Source organism: Porites lutea, chromosome 13 (assembly GCF_958299795.1).
Source record: "Porites lutea chromosome 13, jaPorLute2.1, whole genome shotgun sequence".
Classification (NCBI taxonomy): Eukaryota; Metazoa; Cnidaria; class Anthozoa; order Scleractinia; family Poritidae; genus Porites; species Porites lutea.
In genome coordinates, this window is record NC_133213.1 from 16212519 (window position 1) to 16238360 (window position 25842).

General features: G+C 40.4%; 1 protein-coding gene across 1 annotated transcript in view; it reads left to right on the forward strand.

The window, feature by feature from the left end:
- LOC140922609 (cilia- and flagella-associated protein 54-like) overlaps positions 1–25336 on the forward strand; it is a 52859-nt gene extending 27523 nt beyond the window's left edge. The window contains exons 30-57 of the mRNA XM_073372591.1: positions 447–550; positions 922–1131; positions 1394–1505; positions 2851–3111; positions 4042–4277; positions 4948–5321; positions 5937–6125; positions 6525–6612; positions 7353–7535; positions 8129–8195; positions 11090–11290; positions 11804–11890; positions 12735–12857; positions 12973–13029; positions 13428–13579; positions 14475–14590; positions 15378–15463; positions 15605–15695; positions 16813–16981; positions 17273–17511; positions 18270–18388; positions 18728–18907; positions 19968–20229; positions 20499–20607; positions 21165–21979; positions 22621–22956; positions 23698–23918; positions 24759–25336. Coding sequence (XP_073228692.1) covers positions 447–550; positions 922–1131; positions 1394–1505; positions 2851–3111; positions 4042–4277; positions 4948–5321; positions 5937–6125; positions 6525–6612; positions 7353–7535; positions 8129–8195; positions 11090–11290; positions 11804–11890; positions 12735–12857; positions 12973–13029; positions 13428–13579; positions 14475–14590; positions 15378–15463; positions 15605–15695; positions 16813–16981; positions 17273–17511; positions 18270–18388; positions 18728–18907; positions 19968–20229; positions 20499–20607; positions 21165–21979; positions 22621–22956; positions 23698–23918; positions 24759–24887 — 5316 coding nt within the window. The 3' untranslated portion in view covers positions 24888–25336. The remainder of the gene's footprint in view (positions 1–446; positions 551–921; positions 1132–1393; positions 1506–2850; positions 3112–4041; positions 4278–4947; positions 5322–5936; positions 6126–6524; positions 6613–7352; positions 7536–8128; positions 8196–11089; positions 11291–11803; positions 11891–12734; positions 12858–12972; positions 13030–13427; positions 13580–14474; positions 14591–15377; positions 15464–15604; positions 15696–16812; positions 16982–17272; positions 17512–18269; positions 18389–18727; positions 18908–19967; positions 20230–20498; positions 20608–21164; positions 21980–22620; positions 22957–23697; positions 23919–24758) is intronic.
- Positions 25337–25842: the final 506 nt, after the last annotated feature.

Sequence of the window (25842 nt, forward strand, 5' to 3'; positions counted from 1 at the left end):
CACAAAAAAGTACTTCTCAGTAGCTTTCATTTGAATGGTCACACTTTAGGATTTCATTAACATGCAGACTCAAAAGTTAGAACTACCTTGTATAGCTTAGTAAACAGCACCATGGGAAAGTACTGCTCAGTACCTAAAAATATTTAGCAATTAATGAATGAGGCTGAGTAGGATATGAAGGCTGAGTAGGATCTGAAATGTCCGCCATTTTAGTTTTCACAACGAAAACAACTCAAACTCGTCCCAGGTCTTCTCGGTTAACGGTGCATTAACCTGTAGAAGGCTGCATTTTTGACGTCATTTCCTCGTTAAAAGACAAAATTTGTCCAAATTTGGTCATCAGTAACTGGTTATGGTGAATTATGCGTGTGCTTTTAGCCAATATTTTGAATGAATAATAGTTGATGTTAATGTATATAAATCATATTAACAAGATTTTTTTTTAGATGGGCATTCTTTTAGCTGGTGCCAGCTTTGACTTATTTCTTGAGAAGATTAACAGTTTACAGCGTTTGGCGGATTCCGCAGATGCAGACAATCCATTATACAGGTGCGTGTGAGCTTCTCTGATTATACCTTTTGCTTGGTGTGGACCCAAGTAAAATCAGCCGAACGTTTTTTAGATAGTGTACGAGCAATTTCGATTATTTAGGATATGAAAAGTTACTAATTAGGGAACTGACACCATCCCTTGATAACCAATCGGATTCTTATTCGAGCTAAACCGTCTATTTGCGTGACTGTCTACGTGACATATTTCATATATGTTATTTGTAACTGCAAGGTATTTCTGGCAGTCTATCTACTACTAGTAGAAAACGTCATTTGATTTTATCCTCGTTATATCACTTTTTTCTTAATTAGAAGGTCAATGGTTTATTTTTAATTGCTATCTTTCCTTTTCATTCTCAATTCTCATAGACCTTCCTTCATGGATCCTGATTGGTTCGGCTATGCTACATCTGGGACCTTAATAGTCTCATGGGCTGGTGCGTCGGGACGAGCCTCTCCCGAGCCCCCCATGGGATTCAGTGGCTCAGCCCTGGAGACACCATACTCCCAGCACGCTCCTGTAGCGTCACGTGGAAATCAACGAACAGCGCAAAGTGGATCCCAAGGGGAGGGGGCTAGGTATGTGCGACCCTCTTCACCTTCCTTTAGTAAAAGTTACTTTGTCAGAGAAAATTAACCTTATTTAGAACGTTTGCATACCTGGCTAGACTAGCAAGATCAATATCTTATCCTACGAAATTCTAATATGTGGAAGATTGTCATCGTTCTAGTTTTTTCTCTTTTTGGGAAAAAAATCTTTTTACTGCTTTTCAAACATAGCAATAAACGTTTCATTATTTTTTTACCAAAGTCGTTGACCGATAGACGCCTTTTATTGCAGGTCTGGTAGCAGATTTACAGGAATAACTGCTAGTGAAAAGGATAGCTCCAGCGCCAGCAGGTCGCCCATGTTCTTTCTTCTTTCTGCACTGGATCATTTGTCACGTGCTATTGTACGTATCACACTCGTTTAACACGTGTTTTTACCTTTATAAGCATTCTAGACTGCTTACAGGCTCGCTTGTTTGGGGTCACGCGCGAGTAACTTGGCGGCGGATCCGCCTGCACGAGCCGGCTCGCGAAGGCGACGCCGACGCTTCGATACCCGCGCGCCGCGCGTGACCCTAAACAAGCTAGCCCGCTAGCAGGCTATAAGCATCCTCATTCACTGATAGTGATAGGCCTTATCCACGATACATAGCTCTTGTAACGCAAGAAAGTGTTGATGGTACAAAAAAGGAACATCACGTTTTTGAGGCAAAATATAACTAAGGTTTTTTCTCATTTGGCGCGAAAAAGCAAACTCGACAAGGAATTGTTTGTCATTTTTATCAGCCATTTGCCGTACGAAAGAACGCTTTATTACTAATGTTTTAATGCAGCACTCTTCACATGTGTCCAAAGATGCACAATATGGTAAAGAAGAATTTCGAATTGGCCACTTGCGCATTTCCCATGGTACACCGCCTTGTTTGCCCCCGAAAATTTGGAAAAGCATTGTCTTTAATTTCTCTTAATGGCACTGTAAAGCCTGGTTTCCATATGATCGTCCGGATCGACCGATCGTCCCAGTCGTCTCAAATAATGTTCAGACGATCGGGACGATCATATGGAAACGCTACTCGAAGGATCGCAAACGACCCGGACGACTTGGATAGAGTTGAGTTCTATCCGGACGATCGGGACGATCGTGTACATATTGAAGCGATCATATGGAAACGCTGTCAGGCGATTGATCGAAGGCTATCCCAGAAAACATCACTATTATTTCAGTAAACAAGAATAAATTCGACATGGACGCTGCTGAAGTCGAAAAAAATAATAAAAAAATGTTCGCACCTCGTATGCGCGCCAAATTCCGTTACATCATAGTCATAGTCAAGTTCTTCGTGGAACTCTTTTAGCTTTTCATCGCCGCAATATCGAGAGAAAATTAGATAGCAAGGCTCGAGGTTCGCTCTGCAATTAAAATCCGTCATTATGTTTGGCTTGTTTGCGAGGCACACGCAAAAATTCTATTGTCTGACCCAGAGACGTCGCTGACGACCCCGCGTCTCTTGTCGTTTAGGCGATCGACACGATTATATGGAAACCACCAATCGTCCCAGTTGTTCGGATCGTCTTGAAAGTTTTTGAAGCGACTGGGGCGATCCGGACGATCATATGGAAACCAGGCTTAATACCCAGGAATAATTAATTTCAAATGTTCTGCAAAATTTGGGCGAACAACACGGTGTACTATGGGATATTGCAAGTGGCGAATAAAGTAAGCTTCCTGTTGTATTAAATTTTCTGTAGGTCCTGACTTATCGTGGTAAGTTCTGGACCATGCTGCAAAACGCGTGTAGGGCTCTATGGAACATGACCCAGACAGTGCTTATGCGAGTAGTGGCAGGGACCCTTCATCTATCTGAGGACCCCCTGGCAGAGGGCGGTACTGATATTGATGTGCTGAGAAAGATCCTGTGGAAAAAGTTCTATTTTGGAGCTGATAGACTCTTGGATATGATGGTGGAGCTGCAAGAGCATATCAAGGCTGAAACGGAACAAAATAAAAAGGTAGATTTTCTGTACATTTAAAAAGTTCTTTGAGGGTTAAAGAGGCTGTCCGTATAACCCTGTTGCTTATTTGATGGTGGGAGGGGTTGGTCGCTTCGACAACAAGTACTAAGCATTGAGACCAAGGAAAATGACTAGAGCTTTGAACCTTCTTGTTAGGTTATTAGGCAATTTGGTCAATCTTGTCTCTGAATTGTGGGTGGCGTTGCGAGACAAGTTGCACGATACCTAGAGTATTGCCCGTGATAATAATACGTCTTGCTCTATTTGTGTTGCGGTAATTTTTGCTGGAAAAGTAGAACTTTGTGGTATAAGTTTATTTTACTTTTGCAGCCCTTGATGATTTCAGGGGGTCACTAAGTAACGTTTTCTGGCAACTTGTCTCGCGAAAATAGAAAAATAAAGTGGTACGAAAAATTGTCCACTGGACCATATCCGTATTAGAGCGGTTTTCATTTGAGTGTCGAAAAGTAATTGGTTTTGCACTTTCTACACGATGCGATTGGCTTAAAAGATTCGCGCCACTTTTTTATCCAATCAGAAGTAAAACCAAAGCCAATTGTGACGCGCTCGCATGCATTTTCCCGCGCTTTGCGTCAGCCACATGTAATTACTTCGAGTTTTGATTGGTTCAATGTATTGTCTGTGTCCTATGTGATTGGCCAGAGTAATTACTTTGGTTTTGGTTTTACGACACTCAAACGAAAACCACTCTACAGTGAACAGAGACACAAATTCGATGCATAGGTTGACAAAGTACAGTCGACTACTTGACCTTGTGTTATTGTATATAGTTACTGGAGAGGAAACGGGGAAGGTCTATGTAACGTCGCCTTGAAACTTTGGCGATTGTGCACCCATAAAATTAATTAGTCAATAAACAAAACAAACATACTATCTACATTTTGTCAGTTGTTCTTGTGTTTATAGCGTGGCAAAGTCAAGAAAGGGGATTTGCTTATTAATGAACAACAAGGCATCATGGGAGGAATTGAAGACGAGAGGGGTGGGGCGAGTCTGATGTTTGAAGTACCGCTGGACAATACAAACGCAGCAGACAGCCGCTGGCTCAAGCGGTTCATCATGTACACGATCGAAATGCTGTTTTATGAAGGGAAATGGGAGAGAACTGTGCATATCATTTTGCGATTCAACGCGTTGACAAGGTAAGAAATAAGGAACGTCACATGCCACGAATTTTTTCGAACTTTTGAGAATAATTTTACGCAGTCGTTTTAGGGTTGTCACGCAACGCTCCTCGTGTTTGGGGTGGGGCATTGTATGGTGGCCGAAATGCGTCTGCTGTTCGCAGGCTACCGTGAGCTGTGACGTCACCGAGAGATACTTGGAAAGAGTTAGATAAATGGAAGCCGGACCTACCATTTACCACTCCAAGACGTAGATCTTTCAAACTGCAATCTAAGGTCATCAGTCTGCTTCTAAATGCTGAGGAATATCGAATTTCAAAAGCAAAATTATCTCAAAGAAATGACCACTATTTTATAAGAGTGGGCAAATTATGTCATGTATATGAAATCATAGCCTACAATAGCCTACAACTGTACCTTATTTGGTATCAATTAGGGTTTCTGGGTTACTGACCACCCATCCTTCACCAAAGTCAACATTAATACTTACTTCCCGCTCAGGGCAAAATTATGACTTAAGGGAGGGGTAGGTGGACAGGTGGTCAGTTACCCAGTAGACTCCCTCGGCTTCTTGTTTTTTACTTTCGCTCGCTTCGCTTGATTTCCTCGCTCGCGGGACCATCCTGAAGGACTGCTCGCAGTCTAGTTACCCAGAAACCTCCGTTGATCCTCTCCCCTTTCATTGTAGGAGTCGTTATGCAGAATCACTGTTACCCTTACTTATCGTGGCTCAGCGGAGTCTTCATGTGCAGATAGAAGCCCATGGGGGTCCCTCCAGAAGCCAGCCTATAATCACCGTTTCAAAGGAAACTGGAATCGCTGAAGAGTTTTACATTAGGCCTTCTGAGTATATGTCGATTGAGCCCGCCGTGCACATTGATCCTGAAGGCCATAATGTGTACAGCGGTAGCGAGGATGCTTTCAGACTTGTTTCAGTCCCCATCAATATTAATGACAGCTTGCAAGCTCTGCACCAGGCTCTTGACTTGAAGCACCACACCGCACGGTCTCTGGAACACAGTCGACAGCTATTGCTGTGTTATCTCGCTGGTCAACAGGAAGGTGAGACACATGATAAGGGGATTTACTGTAGAGATATGGCCCGCTAGACCCAAAGATAGACCCATGCCAAATTTCATAGCGTAAAATACAGACGAAATGGGAAAGTATTAGTCAAGAGCTTCGTCACCAGGGCAGAATACTACAATAAATAGCTGGTTTCCACATTTTACTCCAGTTGGATAGGATGCATATAAATTATGCATCACATTACGGGTTATACTATATCAGCTTACTCCCTCTTGTTCTTCGCGGGTCTTCCCTTGATGACTTCCTCCAAAGCTGCCTACCCTAACCCGTAATCCTTCTCTATTGTGTTTTTATAAACAAGAGGTTCCAGCGCTCGATTGTACCGCGGGTCATCCTGTGCGGGCTTACAGTGTACCCCTAACCCGTAATCCTTCTCTATTGTGTATTTATAAACAAGAGGTTCCAGTGCTCGATTGTACCCCGGGCCATCCTGTGCGGGCTTACAGTGTACCTCTAACCCGTAATCCTTCTCTATTGTGTATTTATAAACAAGAGGATCCAGTGCTCGATTGTACCGCGGGTTATCCTTTGCGGGCTTACAGTGTACCCCTAACCCGCAATCTTTCCTCCTTGTGCCTTTATAAACAGGGGGATCCAGCACCCGATTACACCGCGGGCCATCCCGAGTCGGCTTCCTGCCCAGCCAGGTTAAGCCTCCCACAGACGTCCCTGTGGATTTAACAAAGGAGTCGTTTGATGGTGTTGAAGATGTGCGGACGTTCACGTTGCAACCTTCCCAGCTAGCAGTGGTTATTGCCTCGTATGATAAGACTATTGGTATGACATTCTATATAATTTTACTGGTATTGAGACCAAGTGAGAATTTTCCACGTGAGTAATGAACAGCTATACGACGCATCTGTACGTGACTTCGATGTGAAAACAACTGCACTTTTGCACTCGAGTCATGGGCAGCTAAACAACGCATTTGCACGTGACTACGATGTGAATGTGTGTTAATTTAACTGGTTAATTATTATTATTGCTGTTGAAAAAGAAAAAACAAACAAACAACAAACAAAACACTTCGATGCTAGCTAAAAATACCATACTTGAATATTTATTCTCCACAAAGCATGCAGAGCTCCCACATTTAGGGAAGTTTATGTAATTCGATGGGATTCTTAAAGGTTAGTGGAACTTTACGTTTATTTCAAAAGTTGTGTCACTTTTCAGAAATGTTGCAGTTTCGCAAACAGAAAAGTCTTGCTGCACAAGCGATGCACGAACTGGGAAACATCATGTTCCACAGTGGAAACATCAGGTTTGTAAATAGCATCCTTTCACCTCAACCAACACTGATAAAAATAAATGAAGTTATAAACGAATGGTCTCATATTAAGTCTTGAATGAGCGCGAATGCGTTTACCGTTTGCAACATTGTGAAAAATTAGCATTTTGATCTAAAAAAGATTCAACTCTGTTCAAGAGGCTCGTGTGCAAGAAAGAAGGTAAATACTCATTTTATAGTTGACATAGTACAACTAGAAAACTCACCTACTGACGAAGTTTTCGTCGCCATCTTTATTCCATAATGCATAGCGATCCTAGCGCGCACACCATACGCCTTTTATGTTAGTAGGTTTTTGTTATTAGAGAGCTTACGAAACTAGGACGGCGACGGCAACGGGAACGTCAAAAAAGCAATAGGTTTAATGAGCAAGATAACAACTCTGCACATGCATCAGGCTTTTTTGTAAATTTCTTTGCCGTCCCTGTAGCAATTACGACGTGCAACGGCTAAATTTTACGCTCACTTGAGAACGGGAACGGCAAGGCGATGAATTCTTCCATCTCTGTCTGAGGTAAACTCAAGTCTATTTACAAATGATCACTAAACTTGCGCTTCATTTTTTGTGACCCGACAAAATCTTAGTGAAAGTGGTGATCACAGAACTAAATTACCATGCGGTGTAAGAAAAACTGATTTCTGTTTTAGCGTGGGTAGTTTAGTCAATTAATCGCCATAGAAACTTACATGTCATGCTCTTAAACCAATCACAGGGCTGCTTACAAGTGGTGGGCGGAGTCACTTGACACGATCTTAAACACAACAGACTCACTGAAGACGTGGCGTGATCTGACGTCATCCTCTGACGTGTCAATCAAACCCTGTGCTGCGTTACTTGAGAGGTGTGGTTTATGGGGTTGCCTGCTTGGTGGCGTGTTAGCCGCTGATATTGCTCAGTAAGTAACTTTAATGAAATATGAAGCCCACCTGATACACAAAGTGAAAATGAAATGTTATCGGTCTATTCGCCCCACCCCTCAACGGGTATTGCCGCCTGCACTGCTTGTATAGACTCTATACCAATGGTTTAGAGGATAATCGGGCAGCCTCCAACGCAGGCGTGTAGCTGATACGTGCCAGTTTTATTCGTATAATACTTTAAGTTGTAACAAGACGGATGTATGTCACGTCTGGGGTACTGGATCTTCGGATGTTCAAACTCAAGCAAAACCCGGCAATCCTATAGACTTATGACTCTAAGGACATTGGAAAATCAGAGTCTTTAAAAAAAATGTCGATAATGATTTTTTGCTTACATTGTGTATTTATTAGGATAGTGTAAAATTCCGAAAATAAACCCCAGGGCTTATATTTTTCAAAGGCCCTTTTTGAGGGGCTTATTTTTGGAGTAATTTTTTGTTTCCATGAAGATAAAACTCATTTCAACAGGAAAAGTTGTTTTGAAAGCGACAGTTTTTGAACTCGGAGATGGCTCATTTGCAATTACCTATAAGATTCAATTCATGTTATTTTCTGGATTTCTCCGTAGATACATTCACACATCAAACCTTGGACTTCGCTTAGAATGCTGTCTGCTGTCCGCTACCTTTTTCAAGGTTTGACTCACATTTTGGATTGCCTATTAGGCTGTTAAATATTTAACGAGTTACAAGGTATAAATTCTGAAGAAGTGTCTAATGGCCGGCCTTTCTTGTAGCTAGAGACAATAGTTTCTATCGTTATCCTTTCCAATGGACCTTATTCACGCTACCCGCCATCTTTGCAAACGCTTTAGAATTGATTAGATAAAAGCAATGACACGTGGTATTCCAGGGGACAAACAAGTGATAGTATTTGCCAATACAAATAATCGCGGTGGAATTTGTTTATTTTCTGAAAACGAGGTGACGATTTTAGTGTTGCAAAGTGCACAAGACCCGCTTCCTGAAAGGCCGATTAGCGCAAATCCAGGATTAAAATTTTGTCCCACTTTTTTGTATTTACCTTCCTACGTATTGCTTAGAGTAACATTTTGTGTTATCATAACTATATCTCGGAGTAAAGGCTCAACTGCATGTTGTAAGCTCGAGTTGCATGTTCTTAGACAAGAAAATCTTGCGTAGATTTTGGCTTAATCATGGGTTTAACGTAACCATCTTTCTAGCAACCTTGCCCAGCTCGAGTTTCGGCACGTTTTACGTCTTTATTGCTTGCTGTGAGGACATTTGCAGTCGAACTGCATCCGAAAAAGTAACTGATCACTTCCACCCATAATTTGCCATAAACAGACTTGAACACGATAACTTGTATTGGCAGATTTTATCATTTGTTTGCCCCTTAATTAACCACGTGACATTGCTTCCATTCTCTATTGATGGCGGGTATTGTGAAAAAGGTCTATTGAGCAGGCATTATAACCTTCAAGCAGAACAACTCGCTTAAGGTGGCTCCGTAATTAATACAAGAGCATTTAGCTGTGACAAAGTTTCCGTCATAACTTTTTGGTTTTTAACGCGATGGCTGCAAAACTTTGCAAAAAACAACAGATATCATTCGGCAATTATACGAAATATTCCGATTTCATTGATGGTAAATATTTCTTGAGAAATTAGCGCTTAAAAGAACCCTACTGTTCATAGAAAATCGCCTCTTGTAGAAAAATTTGCAGATATTTTTTACTGCGATTTCTGGTATCGGCTTTAATTGATATAATAAATATGCCAGCGGAATTTCAGAAAAATCGTTGGAGCAGAAGTCCGTAACTAAAAGTCGCTCAAAATTCAGCTGTGAAATTGTTTTGGAATTTCAAAAATAAATTACTATTAGGAAGAGGGAGACACCAGTTTGAATTTTCGGGACAAGTAAATTCAACGTTTGCTAATTATTAAAACAAAAGCCGATTGCCTATCGTGCTATTCTTTAAAAGGTACTTTTTAGTTTTAGAAGCACTATAAATTGCTCCAAACCTTGACTGAAGTGGAATGACTTGTTCTTCGACAGTTCTAAAATATCCCTTGGCAGTTTTGGCTCAAACTCCTGCTGCATACATTTTGATGTATTGCAATGCATTATCAACGACTTTTACTGCTGTTCGTTGCTTCCAACTCAGGAAAAAAGTATTGAGAATGGACGCTGCCTCGTATCAGAGCTCAGAAAGAACTGTCCAGCACCTTTGTTTATGACTACAAAATGAGCACGAGCCAAGTTCTGCGAGGAATTCGCACCTCACCTAGGGGGGACGAACGACAATGGTGACCATGCCTGTGAACGAAATAACATCACAGTGCAAAATAAAATTATCGCAAAAATACTGCCCGTGAATAGATTTACAACTCTGAAATTTTTGTCACTCCTTCCTTCAATGAATGGGTATTTTTTTTCTTGATTATTATGTTTTGCTCTGCAATACATGTTTATACAGGTCGGTTCACAGACATGGGCATCATTGTCACTCGTCCCCCCTGGCTGAGGTACGAATTCCTCGCAGAGCTGCCGCTCGTGCTCATTTTCTGGTCATAAACAAAGGTGCTGAACAGTTCTATCTGAGCTTCGATACAAGGTAGCTTACAATCCCAATACCTTTTTCGTAAATTGGAAACAACGTACAACGGAAAAGCCGTTGAGGATGCATTGCAATACATCAAAATGTATGTAGCAGGAGTTTGAACCAAAACTACCAAGGGATATTTTAAAAATGTTGAGGAACAAGACATTCGACGTCAGAGCAAAGTTTGGAGCAATTTATAGTGCTCCTAAAACTAAAAAGTACCTTTTAAAGAATAGCACGATAGGCAATCGGCTTCTGTTTTCAGAATTAGGAAACACTGAATTTACTGGTCCCAAAAATTGAAACTGGTGTCTCCTTCTTCCTGATAGTTATTTATTTTTGAAATTCCAAAACAATTTCACAGCTGAATTTTGAGCGAATTTTAGTTACGGACTTCTGCTCCAACGATTTTTCTGAAATTCCGCTGGCATATTTATTATATCAATTAAAGCCGATACCAGAAATTTCAGGGGAAAATATCAGCAAAATTTTTTACAAGATCCGATTTTCTTTGAACAGTAAGGTCTTTTTAAGCGCTAATTTCTCAAGAAATATTTCCCATCAATGAAATCGGAATATTTCGTATTATTGCCGAATGATATCTGTTGTTTTTTGCAAAGTTTCGCAGCCATCGCGTTAAAATCGAAAAAGTTATGACGGAAAATTTGTCACAGCTAAATGCTCTTGTATTAATTACGGAGCCACCTTAACTCGTTAACTAAAAACAACAACTTTCAAAAGAGTCTCTTGGAGCTAGTCTAGGAATTGGACATCTTGTTATGAGACCGTGCCGTTCCTTTGTGTGCCCTCTCACATTAATTTCTGATAGAGACCAGGAATCTATTACCTACCCCGACCAACGCCCCCCCCCCCCCCCCCCCCGCCTCCGCTATAGATACCAAATTATCTTAACCTCGGTCTTTAGCGCGTACCTGAAATACTCAGACTGTCTTCTATTTCCAGGCCTTGTTCTGTTCTTCCCTTCCCCACCCTACAGCGGACAAGGATTACGCCTTATATGAGGTGGGGACAGGATGCGAAGTGGCAGAGCTGGTACCCGGTATTGATCTTCTGTCCGAGGCCTTCAGAAGTAACGGACGAACAATACTGGCCGCGTTGAGATGGATCACTGAAGAACTGGCCCGAGCACGTTACCTAGTCACAGTGAGTCTTTTTATATAAAGCACCCATCGATAAAATAGATGTTATAACAGTCATTCCAGGTCAAACGTACCCCCATAGATTTTGTTAATGAATTCATTATTTGAACAAACATTGAATTCGTTTGTTGCTGGTAATTTCAGATTCATGTGTTTATTCTTGCATGCTTAATAAGCAGTGAATTTACTTGCGAGGTAGTTAAGATTTGTCTCAACTCAACTCTCTTTTTCAACCTGCCAGTGATAGAAACGTCTTCGTTGGTCCTTTTTTTTTCAAGTTGACCGAACACAGAGAAGTTGCATTCTAATGTTCACTTCTCATTATGCATGAGAGAACGCACAAAGGACTAACGGACTCAAGTGCTCAGTTCAATGATAGAATTTAAGTTGAAAGCTTGACATGGTTTGACCGAAATTCTCATTCTAAGGTTATAATTTGTTAGTATATGAAGAGGTCGTGGTCTTGATTACTATTTGTACTACTTGAATTATGACAATGGCTTTTACTCTTTTCTAGGTTCTTCCATTGATTACCCTGTGTTTGTACTTCACGACACACGTGTCACGTGATCTACATAGATCAGTGGACATAGGAATACTCAAAGTAAGTAATTCTGTGCATATCATCCACACTAGCGGCATACCAACATAAAGGCTACATCATGTGGCCACCTGTGGCTGTCATGTCTAGGGAAACAGCGTGATCATGATAATGGTATTGCCTAATCTGGTATTGCCTAATCCGCGAGACCTGAAGTCTTTAATGCTGAACGAATCACTACACCCCCCAGTACAGAAGTTGTACAGCCGAATCTTTGCTGACGTCATTGTTTACATTTTTGCCATGAGCATACGCGTTAACCCATAGAAGGAGTCAACGTATGCACAAATTAAATTCAAAAGTTGAAAGAATTGGTTAATTTGTGCAATTTTCAGCTCTTTGCAAGCAATAGTGGGCTTACCCAACAGGACGGGAGAGGAAAGAAGACGGCAAACCTTGTGTGACAAGCGTGACAACAATTTTGCAACTCACTAATAACAAACGAAGGAGCAGCCTTCGAAAACTTCGAAATTGCTGGGTGACAAAAACGTTAATGAGCCCATACGTTCCTCGAGTTTTTAAAAGATAATTTATCCGAAGCTATTCAGTATACAGGGCTCAAACTTTTACAGATAACTGAAATTGTTGTTGTTTTTTTTTTCCTCGATATTCAGAGAGTTTATTTTAATAGCTTGTTCAGAGAATGAAAGGCAATTATGCTATTAAGGGAAAAATACGAGCAAAGATTCGCCTAGCCGATTGCGTTGTCCAGTGGATGATGTTATCTGGACCGCTTGAACTACTCTAGCCCGGTGAAGAGATCACCCCTTCGGATGAACTGACTGTTGCCATTTCAGCAAACGTTTTGTACAATGTCCAGTGACTCTAAGTTGTTTCATTCCAACAGGTTCGAGTTCTTACAGATCTTGGAATGTTTTCTGAAGCGATAAAAGTCTTGATGGGCCTACTGCTGGGTGAAAAACTTCCTAACATATCAGATATTGGTTTTAGAACAGTGGAAAGTAAAAAGGTACCATATATGATGATTGTTTGATATTTGTTAAACCGATCTTTTCTCAGTTCAATTATTTTTACCGTTGAGATCACACGCGTATTATCCCTCGTTTTTGTTTTCTTTCCCTCAGAAATCTCCTCCAGTATTCAACAACAGAGAATCTCTTTTACATCCAGGAAATTTAACGGTAAGTAACAATTCCGCTGACTCACAAATCAAGATAGTGTTAGAATCAAAGAAAACCCTGAAAAGACCTTAAAAATACTACTCGGAGAATTTTCTGGGGTGAAAAAACTCTGCATAAAACAAGACCGGCTAACAAAAAAGAACTTCTAAGTAAAGAAGATGGAGAAATACATAAGAACGAAAGAACTCTACTAGAGAGATAACTAATGCAAGCGCTTCAGAAGAACAGTCTCCAATCCAACAATATTTTGTCCAGCGGTTTTTCTGGCCACCATTTTTAAGTAGACCCTATTTGACTACCAGGCTCGTTTCACTTCCTTCATCGACAAAGAGAGTACGATCGAGGAACTTTACTTTTGACAAATAAATTAATTACCAGTTTCTCATACAATTTTATAGGTTCTTAACAACTTAATGGACCGCCGATTACAGCCTTCACTCGCAGTGCTTTATGGATCGTATCTAACAGGACAGCTCACTGTTGCACATGCGCACCTTATGATCGCTATCGCTGATACAATTTACGCCATACCAGCAGACTGTCAACAAGTGTAAGTTCTTCTTATGACTTTGCAACTTCATTTAGAATCTTTTCCGGTTTTGTAGCCGCAACCAAACAAAACCAGTTAAAACCTGTATCACATTTTCCTTTTCCCAATTTTTGCGCGGTATCATACACTGATTGTAATAACATTGTCATCGCAAAACGAAAGAAAGATTACGGAAAAATATAAATTGGGCACGCTCACTACATTCAGGACTCTGGTCTAACGAAAGAATTAACGAAATCATCTTTACAGTTTTCAATTGACCTTCTACCCACTCAACTGATTTCAAAACGTAGTATTATATAACATGCTTCTCTGCAAACGTTTACTGCTACGTGTGCTTTTCCCCTTGTGCTGCTTTCTGCATAGGTGCGAGTTGTTTTTACTTCATGAAAACGTGGGGAAGAGCGTTTTTGAATGCGTTTTAATCATAACTGTAGTAAAATTCTCAAATCGCATGGGCTAGCAACTGTCCTGATTTCAGCATTAACAGGGCAATGTGGTAGTTATTGGACAGACACTATGCGCGATAGCTTAAGGGCCTTTTAAAAAATACTTAAATGATTAGTAAACTTTATTTAAACATGGTGGCCCATTCATCTTTACGGCTGGCTAAATACTCTCGAAATATCTCTTACTTTAACTAGGAAAAAAAAACTAAAAATATTTAAAAATCGTGTTATAGTTATATGATAAATGGGTAACGGAACCTCGTGTCGTTCAATTCGGACTGTAATTAAACTGGAAAGTAAACATTTTGTGATTTGGTCAATCGCTCGTATATTACTATTATTTATTGTTGGTTATATTTGTAATCGTATGGTCATCTCTTACACCGCTCAAAGAACCAACCAGAGTTTTATCGACTGGCCAGTAAAAGTTATACTTTTTGGTTTAGACTCACTCGTTATATGGAAGCAAAAGAAGAAGAGCAAACTATGCAAGAGCTACAGACCATACCGCCTCTGTCACAGTCTCAAATGGGAAAGAAAAACAGCAAGAAAAAAATCAGCGGTGAGTTGCAAAGAAAGTAAACACCCGTATATAAGAAGCTATGATTTCAGGCGGGTTCAGGCTAATCATGTTCTTATTTACCGGGTGCTTAGTGGGAAATCTGCCTGGAAATGTTCTTAAAATTTATTTCAGAAATACAGAACTTCACATTATACATTGCAATGTATAAAGTATAGGTTTAATTAACAACAATGTTTTATTACTTACGTCGAGGTACGTGTGGCTCTTAGAGTTTGTATGGTCCAGCACACTTCAGTACTTGAATATGAGTTACTACACTGGTGGTTTCTTATTTTGGCATCCTCCTTCTTTATATACAAGAGCAGGTTTTATCTATTAGGCTAAATTGGTTCTATAAATGTTGCTTTATTTGCCAACTTTCAGCGTGATGTTCTTGATGCACATGTTTTTATATGCCAGTCTTTACTGTACCTCAGGAGAGAACCTTTCATTCAACTGATCACTCGTTAAACACCTTCAACAACAACAACAACAACAAAAAGATAAACAGGAAAGCACCTCTTAATAATTCCCATTTAAATGCTGCCATCCACAGACTAAAAGGTCTTAACAGATCAAGGTCTAAAGCATTATTAACGATATACAGTGTAATTGAGATAAGAAATATTAGAGAAAAAGGAAAGCATTTTTCTTCTCTATATCTTTTACTTATAGCTTTAAGTTACGAAGAAATTAAAGTACAAGCTTGTACATAGCCATAATTGAGAAACTGCTACCAATACCTATTTATGTGACAAATTATTCTAAATACATTTTATCTTTTCAGATGATGTAGCTAGCGTTAAAAGCAGTCAGATCACACAAAGAAAGCAACTTATCGATGCCAGCACGGCCACTCCTCAACTGACCAAGGTACAAGCATTTTAAATTCATGTATACCAGGGTAAAATGGTGGGTGCCTTTTTATACTTATAATGCATTAGTTGCAATTCTGTTTTCGCTTATTACAATATTAAACGCTGATTTTTTATCTTATACTTCTATTATTTGCAGGGTTTCCTTCTGGCGTCTGCGGAGTTAATTCTGACTAATTTGTGTGAATCACTGACTGACGCTCAAGATCAAGGTAGCCTGGAAGATGAACGTAAGTAACTCTGACCAAACCCACGTTTCAGTGCGAAAAAGTGCTCTTTCGATATTTTCAGGAAGTAATGAGTCTCAGCGCCTTGTATCGCTTGGCTGCATAGTGTCCCGAGTCTTTTAATGGCAACATTGCCATTCAAAATGTCTCATTTTCATTACTGTTCCTCCATTTATATGGCATCACTGTTTAAAGTCTGATAGTAAAAAACTGGATAGGTTGCATGAACGAGCACTTCGTTACTTGTACAGTGACGAGTCTTCACAAGCTAGCTCTCTTTTTTATCGTATTGGTTACAGCCTTGTGGATCAACGTTTCCAGAACTTGTTAATTATTGTATTTAAGACAATAAACAATTATCCACCTGAATATCTGAGAGACCTATTCAGGTTAAGAGACAACATAAAAAACCTGAGAGTGGTTAACAAGCTGCAAGTACCGAAACCTAATACGACTCGTTTTGGCAAGAAGTCAGTAAAGTACTTGGCGGCTATTACTTGGAACAAGATTTCTGATACCTTAAGATTCCTAAGTACATTGTCAGCTTTTAAAAAAGCAGTCCGCCAGCTAAGGTTCTAGCTACTTCTCAACAGTATCTATATTCTATTAGGAAATTAGGCTTTTTATTGTAAATAGCTATCTCACGTAATTTTAGGCTTCATACTGTATATAAGTTTTTGGATTTCCCTTTCTTCCTCTATTATTTTATTTATCTATTTATTTTTTCTCGGCTTATTAGCATATTTTTGGTAGAAGTCTAACCAACCTCATCATCCCGAGATTAAATAAAGGTTCATTCAATGTATTTCCCTGCGTTTTTAACTATCGGCTTTTTTACCCGCTTCCTTTAATGACAACCTCGTCTGCAGGGAAAGGCCCTGGGGACAAGATTGCTTTACGGACTGTCTGTTTTACCGCCCATTCTATGGATCAGTTTAGGTTTCTGAGAAACTGCCCACCTACCCCTCCCCTAACCCCAACATTTTGCCCCAAGTGAGACGCAAATATTAACGTTGAGTTAGGGGAGGGGTACGTGGGCAGCTTGTTGATCTCATTTTATTAGGCCCGTGTTTTCTCATGTCTCAACCGCGTTCATTGGCTATTTTCTCTTTTTTTGTAGCGCTAAGTTTATCTTCGGTGGATCTGGAACAAGTTTGCCTGTCTCGTTTGGAACTAGCACAAATAGCCAGTCAGCGGCATCATGCAGTTACCAGTGGAAACATCGTATATGCCTGCATGAGAGCCTTGGAAGACGCTGCCATTTTGAATGAACTGGATTTGGAGAAACGGTACTATATCAGTCTTATCGATACAGATTGAACAAAAATAGGACTCTCGCCACACACTGTAGCTATATCTTAATCGCAATATGAAATCAGTTTTAACTTACGTTAAGTTAAGTTAAGTTAAGGTTTTTGTTACTTTTAACCTCTCTTTGTTTGCATTGAATGGTTAGGAAGAAAATCATATTTGGAGCTTGGAAAATTTTGCGTAAACTTCCTGTTGTACTTGCAATATTTACAATTTATTTATTTATTTATTTATTTATTTATTTATTTATTTATTTATTTATTTTCTAGTGCTCAGTCTCTAATGTCCAACCAAGTCCGATCCGCGCCGAGTTCTGTTTCCGGGTGGGGTGGAAACCATTATTTTCAAAACCAGGCGCGTTGTAGACTGGACGCGAGACTGTGGCTGACGTGCCGGCTGGCTCTGGCGCGTGGACTCGCGGAAGAGGACAGTGGAATGGGAAAACTTGGCGGCTCAGTCAGAAGCGTGACCAGTTCGATTGGCTCGTGTCTGCATCACTGTCAACAAGGTAATGAACGTGAATCCATCTTGCAGAATGACTCTCAATTCATATTCTTGGGATTGTTGATGAAGGCAGTGCTTCTGGCAAAACATTAACAACCTTTTAGCAGGACTTCGAGTGAACTGTTGACAAGAGCATCGCATTATTTCCCCTTTCATTTCCATAGCCTGTTATCGATACTTGTCTTTCAACAAATTTGAGGGCCATAAGTTTATCAGTTTTATCATAACTGTCACGTGCTTACCGTCTTTAAATAGAGGCTTTACCTTACCTTACCTAACAAAATCTAAATCTCAGTATTACTTTCTTATGGTACTGTTTATTATGTTGTACAAGGTGGTTCTAACTTTTGAGACTGTGAATGAAATAAAAAGTCTGACCATCCAATTGAAAGCTCCTGAACAGTACTTTCTTGTGGTACTGTTTATTATGCTGTACAAGGTGGTTCTAACTTTTGAGTCTGTGGATGAAATCCTAAAGTGTTACCATTTAAATGAAAGCTACCGAGCAGTTCTTTTCTGTGGTACTGTTCATGATGCTGTACAAGGTGGCCCTACCTTTTGAGTCTGTGATTTAGATCATTCAATTGAAGCTACCTAGCAGTACTATTCTGTATAACTGTTTTTATCCCGTTCGAGTCGGTACTAAATTTCGAATTCATGGATGAACTCTTAAACCTCGTATTTATTAATTTGAATATTTTGTTTGTTTGTTTGTTTGTTTACTTCGGGGTAAAATTGTCAAACACCAATTATCCGTTGCAGGTCTTGACGAGGCAGAGGCGTTTGGTGATGTTGAGCTTATGGCAGAGTTCTCTCTTCTGAGTGTAGTTCAGAATTTACAGCAGGGAAAGATGGGACCTAACTTGTTGGAAACGTTAGAGGTACTAATACCCGATCTGCTTCACCCTGATCTTGCTAGGCAATCACTTAAATGACCAGATCGGGTAGGCCAATAGTTGAGTAACGCCATTCAGGGGAGGATTTTCTATTCAGCAGATGACTCGTCACAAACGTGATCAGAATTCGATCTATCTGAATGTCAACCTGATTCTAAATATTGCACTAACAAGGAAAACACTTTGAGCTTTAAACGGAAATCGAACACTCCTTCTTCCGTGAATCACCCTTAAAGCTCTCAATACAACAAGAACAACAACGACAACAGCAAATCTACTGAGCTTCATCAAATTAAATCAGTTATTTTCTTTTTGTCCCTTTAGAACATTATATCTCGACTGGAGCAGAGTCCTTCGTTGTCTTTCTCTGGGAAGTTGCTGTTAGTTTTGGCAATCATTCAATACGCAGATATCAGACCTTCCTCTCACATGACCTCCGGGATATCGTATCTGAACGACACGCTGTCCGCCTACAAACAAGCAATGGCCTATTTACTAGATCAGGTAACAGTTTGGTAGCTGGATGGTATTTCTTTTCGTAAGGCATTAGGAACGAGAAGTGTCATTTGTGTTAGCCGAACGTTGTAAGACGAAAACCCTCTCAGATCAAGATCTTTTTTGTCTTTGGTTTTCATCGTGCAAGTGCATTCTCCTGTTCCGATAGGGCAGAGAAGTCAGAGTTGGAAAGTTCTTTCTCTGAACTACCACGTTTCAATGTCTGTCGCCTGTTTTGTCGCCATTTTTGTTTGCAGCCTTACTTGTGAACCGCGGGCAGTCTACCTAAGACCCGGGGGAGGGGGTGGGATACATAGTTGAATTCACACGTTGTTTAATGTTATCCATAACATCAAAGAACTGAAAGTGTCTGTTAAGGACGTTTTACAAGGCTTAAAGAGTATAAGAGGACTTTGTAATTCCCATGATTTTGCTAAGAATTTTAATCAAGTTGCCCCCAAACCATCTAAACACCTGGAACAGGCTACCCAGCAAGTTGTATCTAAGGCTCCCACCTGAAAGCTTTGCGAACAGCTAACAGGTTTGGGTGAGAAAACAAAGACAAACAACAGAAACAACAGACTTAAGTCCTGAAACAATAGAGCTTCGTGCCAAGAAACGAAGAATGAGTAGAGGTTTTTGAAAGCATTCACGAGAACCGAACTTGAATCGTGTGTTGCTTGAAACCCTCAAGGGATTGTCAATTGTTAATTCCATTTCCAACCCTACGTTCCAGGTTCCATTTGTCGCGAAAACCTGACGTAACAAAACAAACAATAATGTCGCAGTTTGTCACAGTTTGTGATAGAATCTTAAAGCCAGATTCTGAGTCACGCGTGCGTAAAAAAAATAACAGAGACTAATCGGAGATAGAAATGTCTGTCTACGCAGTCTACTGTTCCAGATTTACTGTTTCGTGCTTCTTGTATGTTTTTGCTCACTCTATTTATAGTGGGGTCTTCATTTCACCCTTTTCATACATTTCTTATGTTCTCAAAGAATCTTATCCAATCGTATAACTGCGTCATATACATTACGTTTTTTCTCGTCATTTTTCTTGCGGTATTAGCTGACTCAGCTCGGGAGCGACGTGAATCTCACAGAGTCATCCCCGGTTATGCCACTTCATAACATCTACTTCACGCAGCATCTCCTTTTGATCGACATAAAACTTCGGCTTGGACGAGCGCTTGCAAAACAACTACCACCTACTGACGTCACCGCGACCGAGTTGCAGGCTGCAGTGAGAGAGCTGGCACTAGGACTTGAGCTAGCAAGGACTGCAGCTTGTCAGCGGAAACCCATTGAAGCACAGCTGTTATTTACACTTGGTATGTAGTTCGTCCCATCTTAGTCACCGCTATAAATGACAAATCATGTAAAAAATATGAAGTTGACCTTCTCTACTGAGTACTATAATGTGACGACATGTGTTCCTGGTTTGTTTGATTTGTTTGGTTTTTTTGTTGTTGTTGTTTTTGTTGTTGTTTTTTTAGTTAGCTGTCTTGTTTTTATTTAGCTAATCCCATTTTTTTAAAATTCCTTATATATTTTTGTTCCTCTTGCCCACTTACGAAGTTTCACGCCTTTTTTGTTGCAGGTCAGATTCAAAGAAAGATGCTACAGGCTGGTCAGCAGTCTCCCAGTAAAGTTGTGGACATTTTGGTTCAAGCTGCACAGTGCACCTGTATTTCTAATCACGACCTGGGGTGAGTATTTCCACACATCTAAGTGTTTTATCTTTGCCCTTGTAGAGCTGTTTTCTGTTCAAGTATCGCGTAACTATTAGTTGTTTACTTGTTTATCTGTTTGTTTCCTTGTTTATATGTTTGTTTCAACACTTATCAAGTGAACAGAGGGATTCTGAAGCCGACGTTTTAAATTATTCTTCTAGGGGCTAGTACTCAAATCTCAGCTTTTATTCATATATATTTTTTTTCTCGGCAACTAATTTTCTTTATACATGTTTCACGGTAGTTTGATTTCTTCCAAACCCAACCCCTCTCTTCAACCTTTACTTGTCTATGCCTGCATACACAGACAGGGCAGGATTCCCGCTTTGGCCATCAAGTTTGTTTCTAAGCTTTTCACTGGTTTCAATCTCGCGTTTGGCACCAGATTGCTTGTTATGCGTACTACATTTGTGACAAAGTTAAAGACAAGCAACAAGGTTCTGCTAATGGCACCAGATTTGCGCTCTTCGTGATCTTTCGCTGCTTGTTTCCGTGGAAAGTGTTTTCATTATTTATTATATTTTCTTCTCCAGCTTGATGAAGCAAGCGTATTTGGAAATGGCATTAGTCCTGATTAGTAACGCCAACAAATTCAGGCCTCTTAAGACTCCAGAAGGACCTTCGCGTTCCACAGACTCACCAGCTCGCACCTCAGAGACCCCATCAACCCCTGGCAAAGAACGGAAGATGAGCAAGAAAGGAAGTGTGAGGGAAAAAGATCGCAAAGATAAAGAATCACGAGAGAAAAACAAAGAGTTAGACAAGGAACTGACAACCGCCTGGGCCGCCATTCGGGCTGCGGGTATCGTGTCCTCTGCGCAGTACAAAATTGGTATCCTAACGGGCGATCCCGAAATCACTGCGTTGAGGCTGTCAGAAAAAGCCGCCAGTTCAGTGCCTGGATTCGCGCTGTTTGACCTTCTGGGTACCGATGACGTCATAAAGAGTGCCGAGGATGGAGCTCTGGTAGCTCAGAATGGAATAGTCACTATGGGAACCACCATAAACAACTCCAATCGCGTACAAGTTACGTGGCTTCATCTGCTTGGCTATTTGTCGGTACTACGTCGGCAGTGCTCGTATGCAGCGCTCGGAGTGTATTCGGAAGCTGAGGAAGTGACAAATAGCAGCGCTGGAGTGCTGCCGTTGTTTAGTTCCAACAAAGCTCTGAAACTCTCCAAGATGCATTCGTTTTTAAGAAACGAGTTGGGCCCTTATGCAGTGGAGTGCTGTGGGGTTTACCCACCCGAGGTCTTGTCGAATTATGGACCCTCCGTCACAGGAATCCAGACTATGGTTACCAAGCCTTTTCAGATGGATATGACAGAGGACACCTCGAAGAAGTCTGGTAAGAATTAGTGGATTCCCAAATTGTCAGTTTACCCCAACAGCGGTGAGTCACTTTTGCTAGTTTTTAGTGCTCTATTTGGAACTTTGATGACTCCTTTCCAAGCAATCCATGGGGCTATGCTATGCTTGATTTCGCTTTTAAAAATGTGCTAGCTTCTTTTAGTTGCTCACTATCATCAGTGCTCGTTTATAGCGATTGATTTTGGAGACGCGGTGGCCGAGTGGATAATAGGTTAAGTGCGAACTTTGGACTCAAGCTTCCTGTTTCCTTGTTGCCTTAGACAAGAAACTTTGTTCTACCTCTTCGCTCAGGCCCCTGTTGTTCAAACGTTGGATTTTGCCATTCAGGGGATACGTGTTAGGAGAACCAATTGCGTTGTCCACTAGATAGAGATTTATCCAGTGGATAGTGTTGTCCTCCTTTTGAACAACTGGGGCCAGGTTTATAAGTAAGCACCGGCGATATATTACTGGGGGTGACCCTGCAATAGACTAGCATCCCGTCCAGGGGGTGAAAAAATATCCCTTGGTGCTTAATGAAACCGGGTAAAGTTCCGGCTATGTGGGTCTGTGGGCTCGTGTGCGCCCTTTCCCTACAAAATGCCGATCGACTAAGTTAATATGTTTTTTTTTTTTTAGAATTCGTAGACAAGTCAACCACGGCAAACGATTTTGAAGTGTGCGTCCAGTGGTTCCAGCCGGAGCTCGAACGTGTGTTGTTAGAAGACCCCGAAGACACCCAAACACAGCAACCTGCTCTGTTTCTCATTTACGCGTTTAACAACAAGGCACTGAACTTAACCTCTAACCCAGTCTACTCGACTGTTAAGGCTGGGCTTTGTCACGTGACTGGGGCTCGTGCCCAAACCTTTCACGAAAAGCTCATGGCGACTTTGGAAATCGCTGAGAATGATCTGGCGCCTAATCCACAGCCTTCGCAAACGGCAGTAGGAACGACTGAACAGAACACTAAAGGTGAGTTGAATGAAAGTTACCATTTGTCATTAGCTAATAACAAACAGGAACATTCTGAGAACTGCTGATCCTGGGAGAATGTACGATCAGTGTGTCTCATAATTAATTATTATTATACTAAAAGACTTGTCGTCCTCAGTTACTCAGTGAGATCGGCGCTAGCTAGGTGTTTCTTGTCTAATTTAAACCGTGGGCTGGGTATGAGTCCGTTTATTATGGGATAAAGAACGTAAGATCCACAAAATCAGAAAGAGGAAACCGAGATTTGGCGTTTATCGGGCCTATATTGAAGGAGATACAGCCATTCAAAAACTCCAAAATTTACCAAGAAATGTATGAACGTGCGGCCGGCCAGTGTGTCATCTACATTTTACAGTTTTCAAGTTTTATAATGACTGTATCTTGTTTAACATTTTAACACCAAACTTGAGAAGTTTCCGAACCTCAATGTGCTGAGCTCTTTCTGGCTGTATGGATTTCGTGTTGTTTATCCCATAATACACGTACTCATATACAGCCCTCCTCGGTTTGAAATTAAGCGATAATCGATTTCGTCCGACGTTCCCGCTTATATTGACTATGGACTGCATACGTTCCGCACACGTTATACTGTCACGTGACCCACTAAGGCAACAAGTCTCCCTTTCAAATGCACTTCCTGTGCCTTACCTTTAATCAGGTGCCTTTTGTACCAAAACAGTTTTGGTGTCTGAAAAGGTTGTTAATGTTTTTGTCCCCTAGCCCGCCCAGTGAGACAAGAAACCTCTCAGTTAACCGTTCCTGGAGCTCCAGAACAGAAATCGTCAACAACTACAGGGGCCACGCCACGTAAGAAGAAGAGCATTGGGATCCGGGCTCTTTCAGCTAAGCAAAGAAAGGACGACAACATAAGGGCTCTTCTAAAAGAACACCTCGGTGAAATTAGAACGTTGCTATACTTGGAAAAATCCGTGCCGGTTGAGGTGAGCTGCTTAAAAGAACCTTTAGCAAGCGAACGAATAAAAGAACTCGGACTTAAAAATAAAAGGCTGTATTTTTTTTAATGTTATTTTACTTTATTTTTTTCTGTTAAGGCCCGTTCGCGCAGATGAATTACTTTCAATTTTTACTGCTCAGCAGTTTAATTCTGTCCTTGCCTACTTAGAGAAACCTTAGACGATACTTTACGTTTACGCTTATTTCAATGATCCAAAAAAGCATAGCCTTCACGTGGATATAAGAAACATAAATAATAATAATGATAATGATAATGATAATGATAGTGATAATGATAATAATAATAATACAAAATAAACAAATAACCCGGAAAGTGGTAACTAAATTAACAGATTAAATTAAAAATCAATTCGTATAAAAATTGCCCAGGCCAGCCTTGAAGCCTTTGACGATTAGCTGAGTAATCACTTTAGGAGGTAGGCTGTTCCACAAGTTCATCGTAGCGGGAAAAAAAAACAACAAAAAAACAACAAAAAAAAAACAAAAAAAAACAAAAAAACTCCCCTCGTACGGGTTGGTCAGTGCCACAGTTCACAGCAGTGTATCTCGCGGGATAGTACTGATGGATTCTGTTGTAATGTAGTGGCTGGATATATAATGGCATTGGGATGGCCACTATACCCCTGGAAATCTTGAAAAACAACATCATCCTTGCCCTTTCTCGTCTCATCCATAAAGGCTGCCACTCAAGTTACCAGGTCAAACGAGTCGCTGTCCCCGCTTCTTTCTATTTTATAATATTTTATTTATTTATTTATTTATTTATTTATTTATTTATTCTGTTATTTATTTATTTATTATTTCAGGCGGTTCCATTTGAAGTCACCTTACAGAACGTGGCATGCTTAGAAGCCTTGTTTGACCCAAGCAGAGGCCATATCGGCCAAACCACGGAAGCGTTTTATACATGGCTATCTTCGCTCATGGAAAATTAAACCAAGTGCTTTGCTTGTAGCTTTGTGTGCTATAATGACCAATCATTTTTATTCAGCCTTTTAGAATACCCTTGAAAACACAAACTCGAATTATTTCACAGAAGTTACTTTATTTTTAAATTGAATACTTGGTAATGAAAATTAAAACGTTAGCTTGCAACGAGACAGCGTGGAAGGTGTGAGAAAACTAACCAGAGATCAGGCCCAATTTTAGCAGCTTCCATGCCAGAATTTTTTTTGTCAAGCGAAACGAAAATAGAGCCTGATGTCAGGTTATGAGAAAACAAATACCGTACTAATTTCTATCAGCGTGCTCCGTTATTCAAAGGGTTCTCACGAGGGCTGCCGTGTTGTGGCCCAATCCATTTTTAATTAGTTTCCGGATATCGAATTGCTGTCCATGTTTAATATGTCCTGTAATTAACTGGATATAAATTAAAAGTTTAAGGAAAAAAGTCTTTTTTTTTATTTTATTTTATTATTTTTTTTTTTGACTGTTTAATTTTAGGATAAACTCCGCTAAAATGGACACCCCATCACACCTCTTTCTACTGAGTGAAAAGTGAAACCTTACTTCTTCTTCTTTTTTAATGTCGAAATTCAAAACAAAACTCGAATGTCACCCTAAAACAGCCGCTCTATGAAAAGCATTGACTTGTACACATTGCTGTTTAGTTTTTTTGTTAGTTGGTTTGTGTTCATTAAAATTGATAAAATAACCTCTACATGATAATCATCATCGGCCATTTCAGTGACACTTTTGGGGGACACCGAGCATTTTAGTGGAAACAATGGAGCATTGAGGTGGAGCATTTTAGTGGGGAAACAAAAGCATGATGTCCAAAATAAGCTTTCTTGAAACCGTGATGCTTTGGAGGGAGGGCGTACTTCCTTATAAGAGGCTAATGGGGATGTGTCGCTGGATGGGGTCGTATTTTCACGACTAGATTGACTA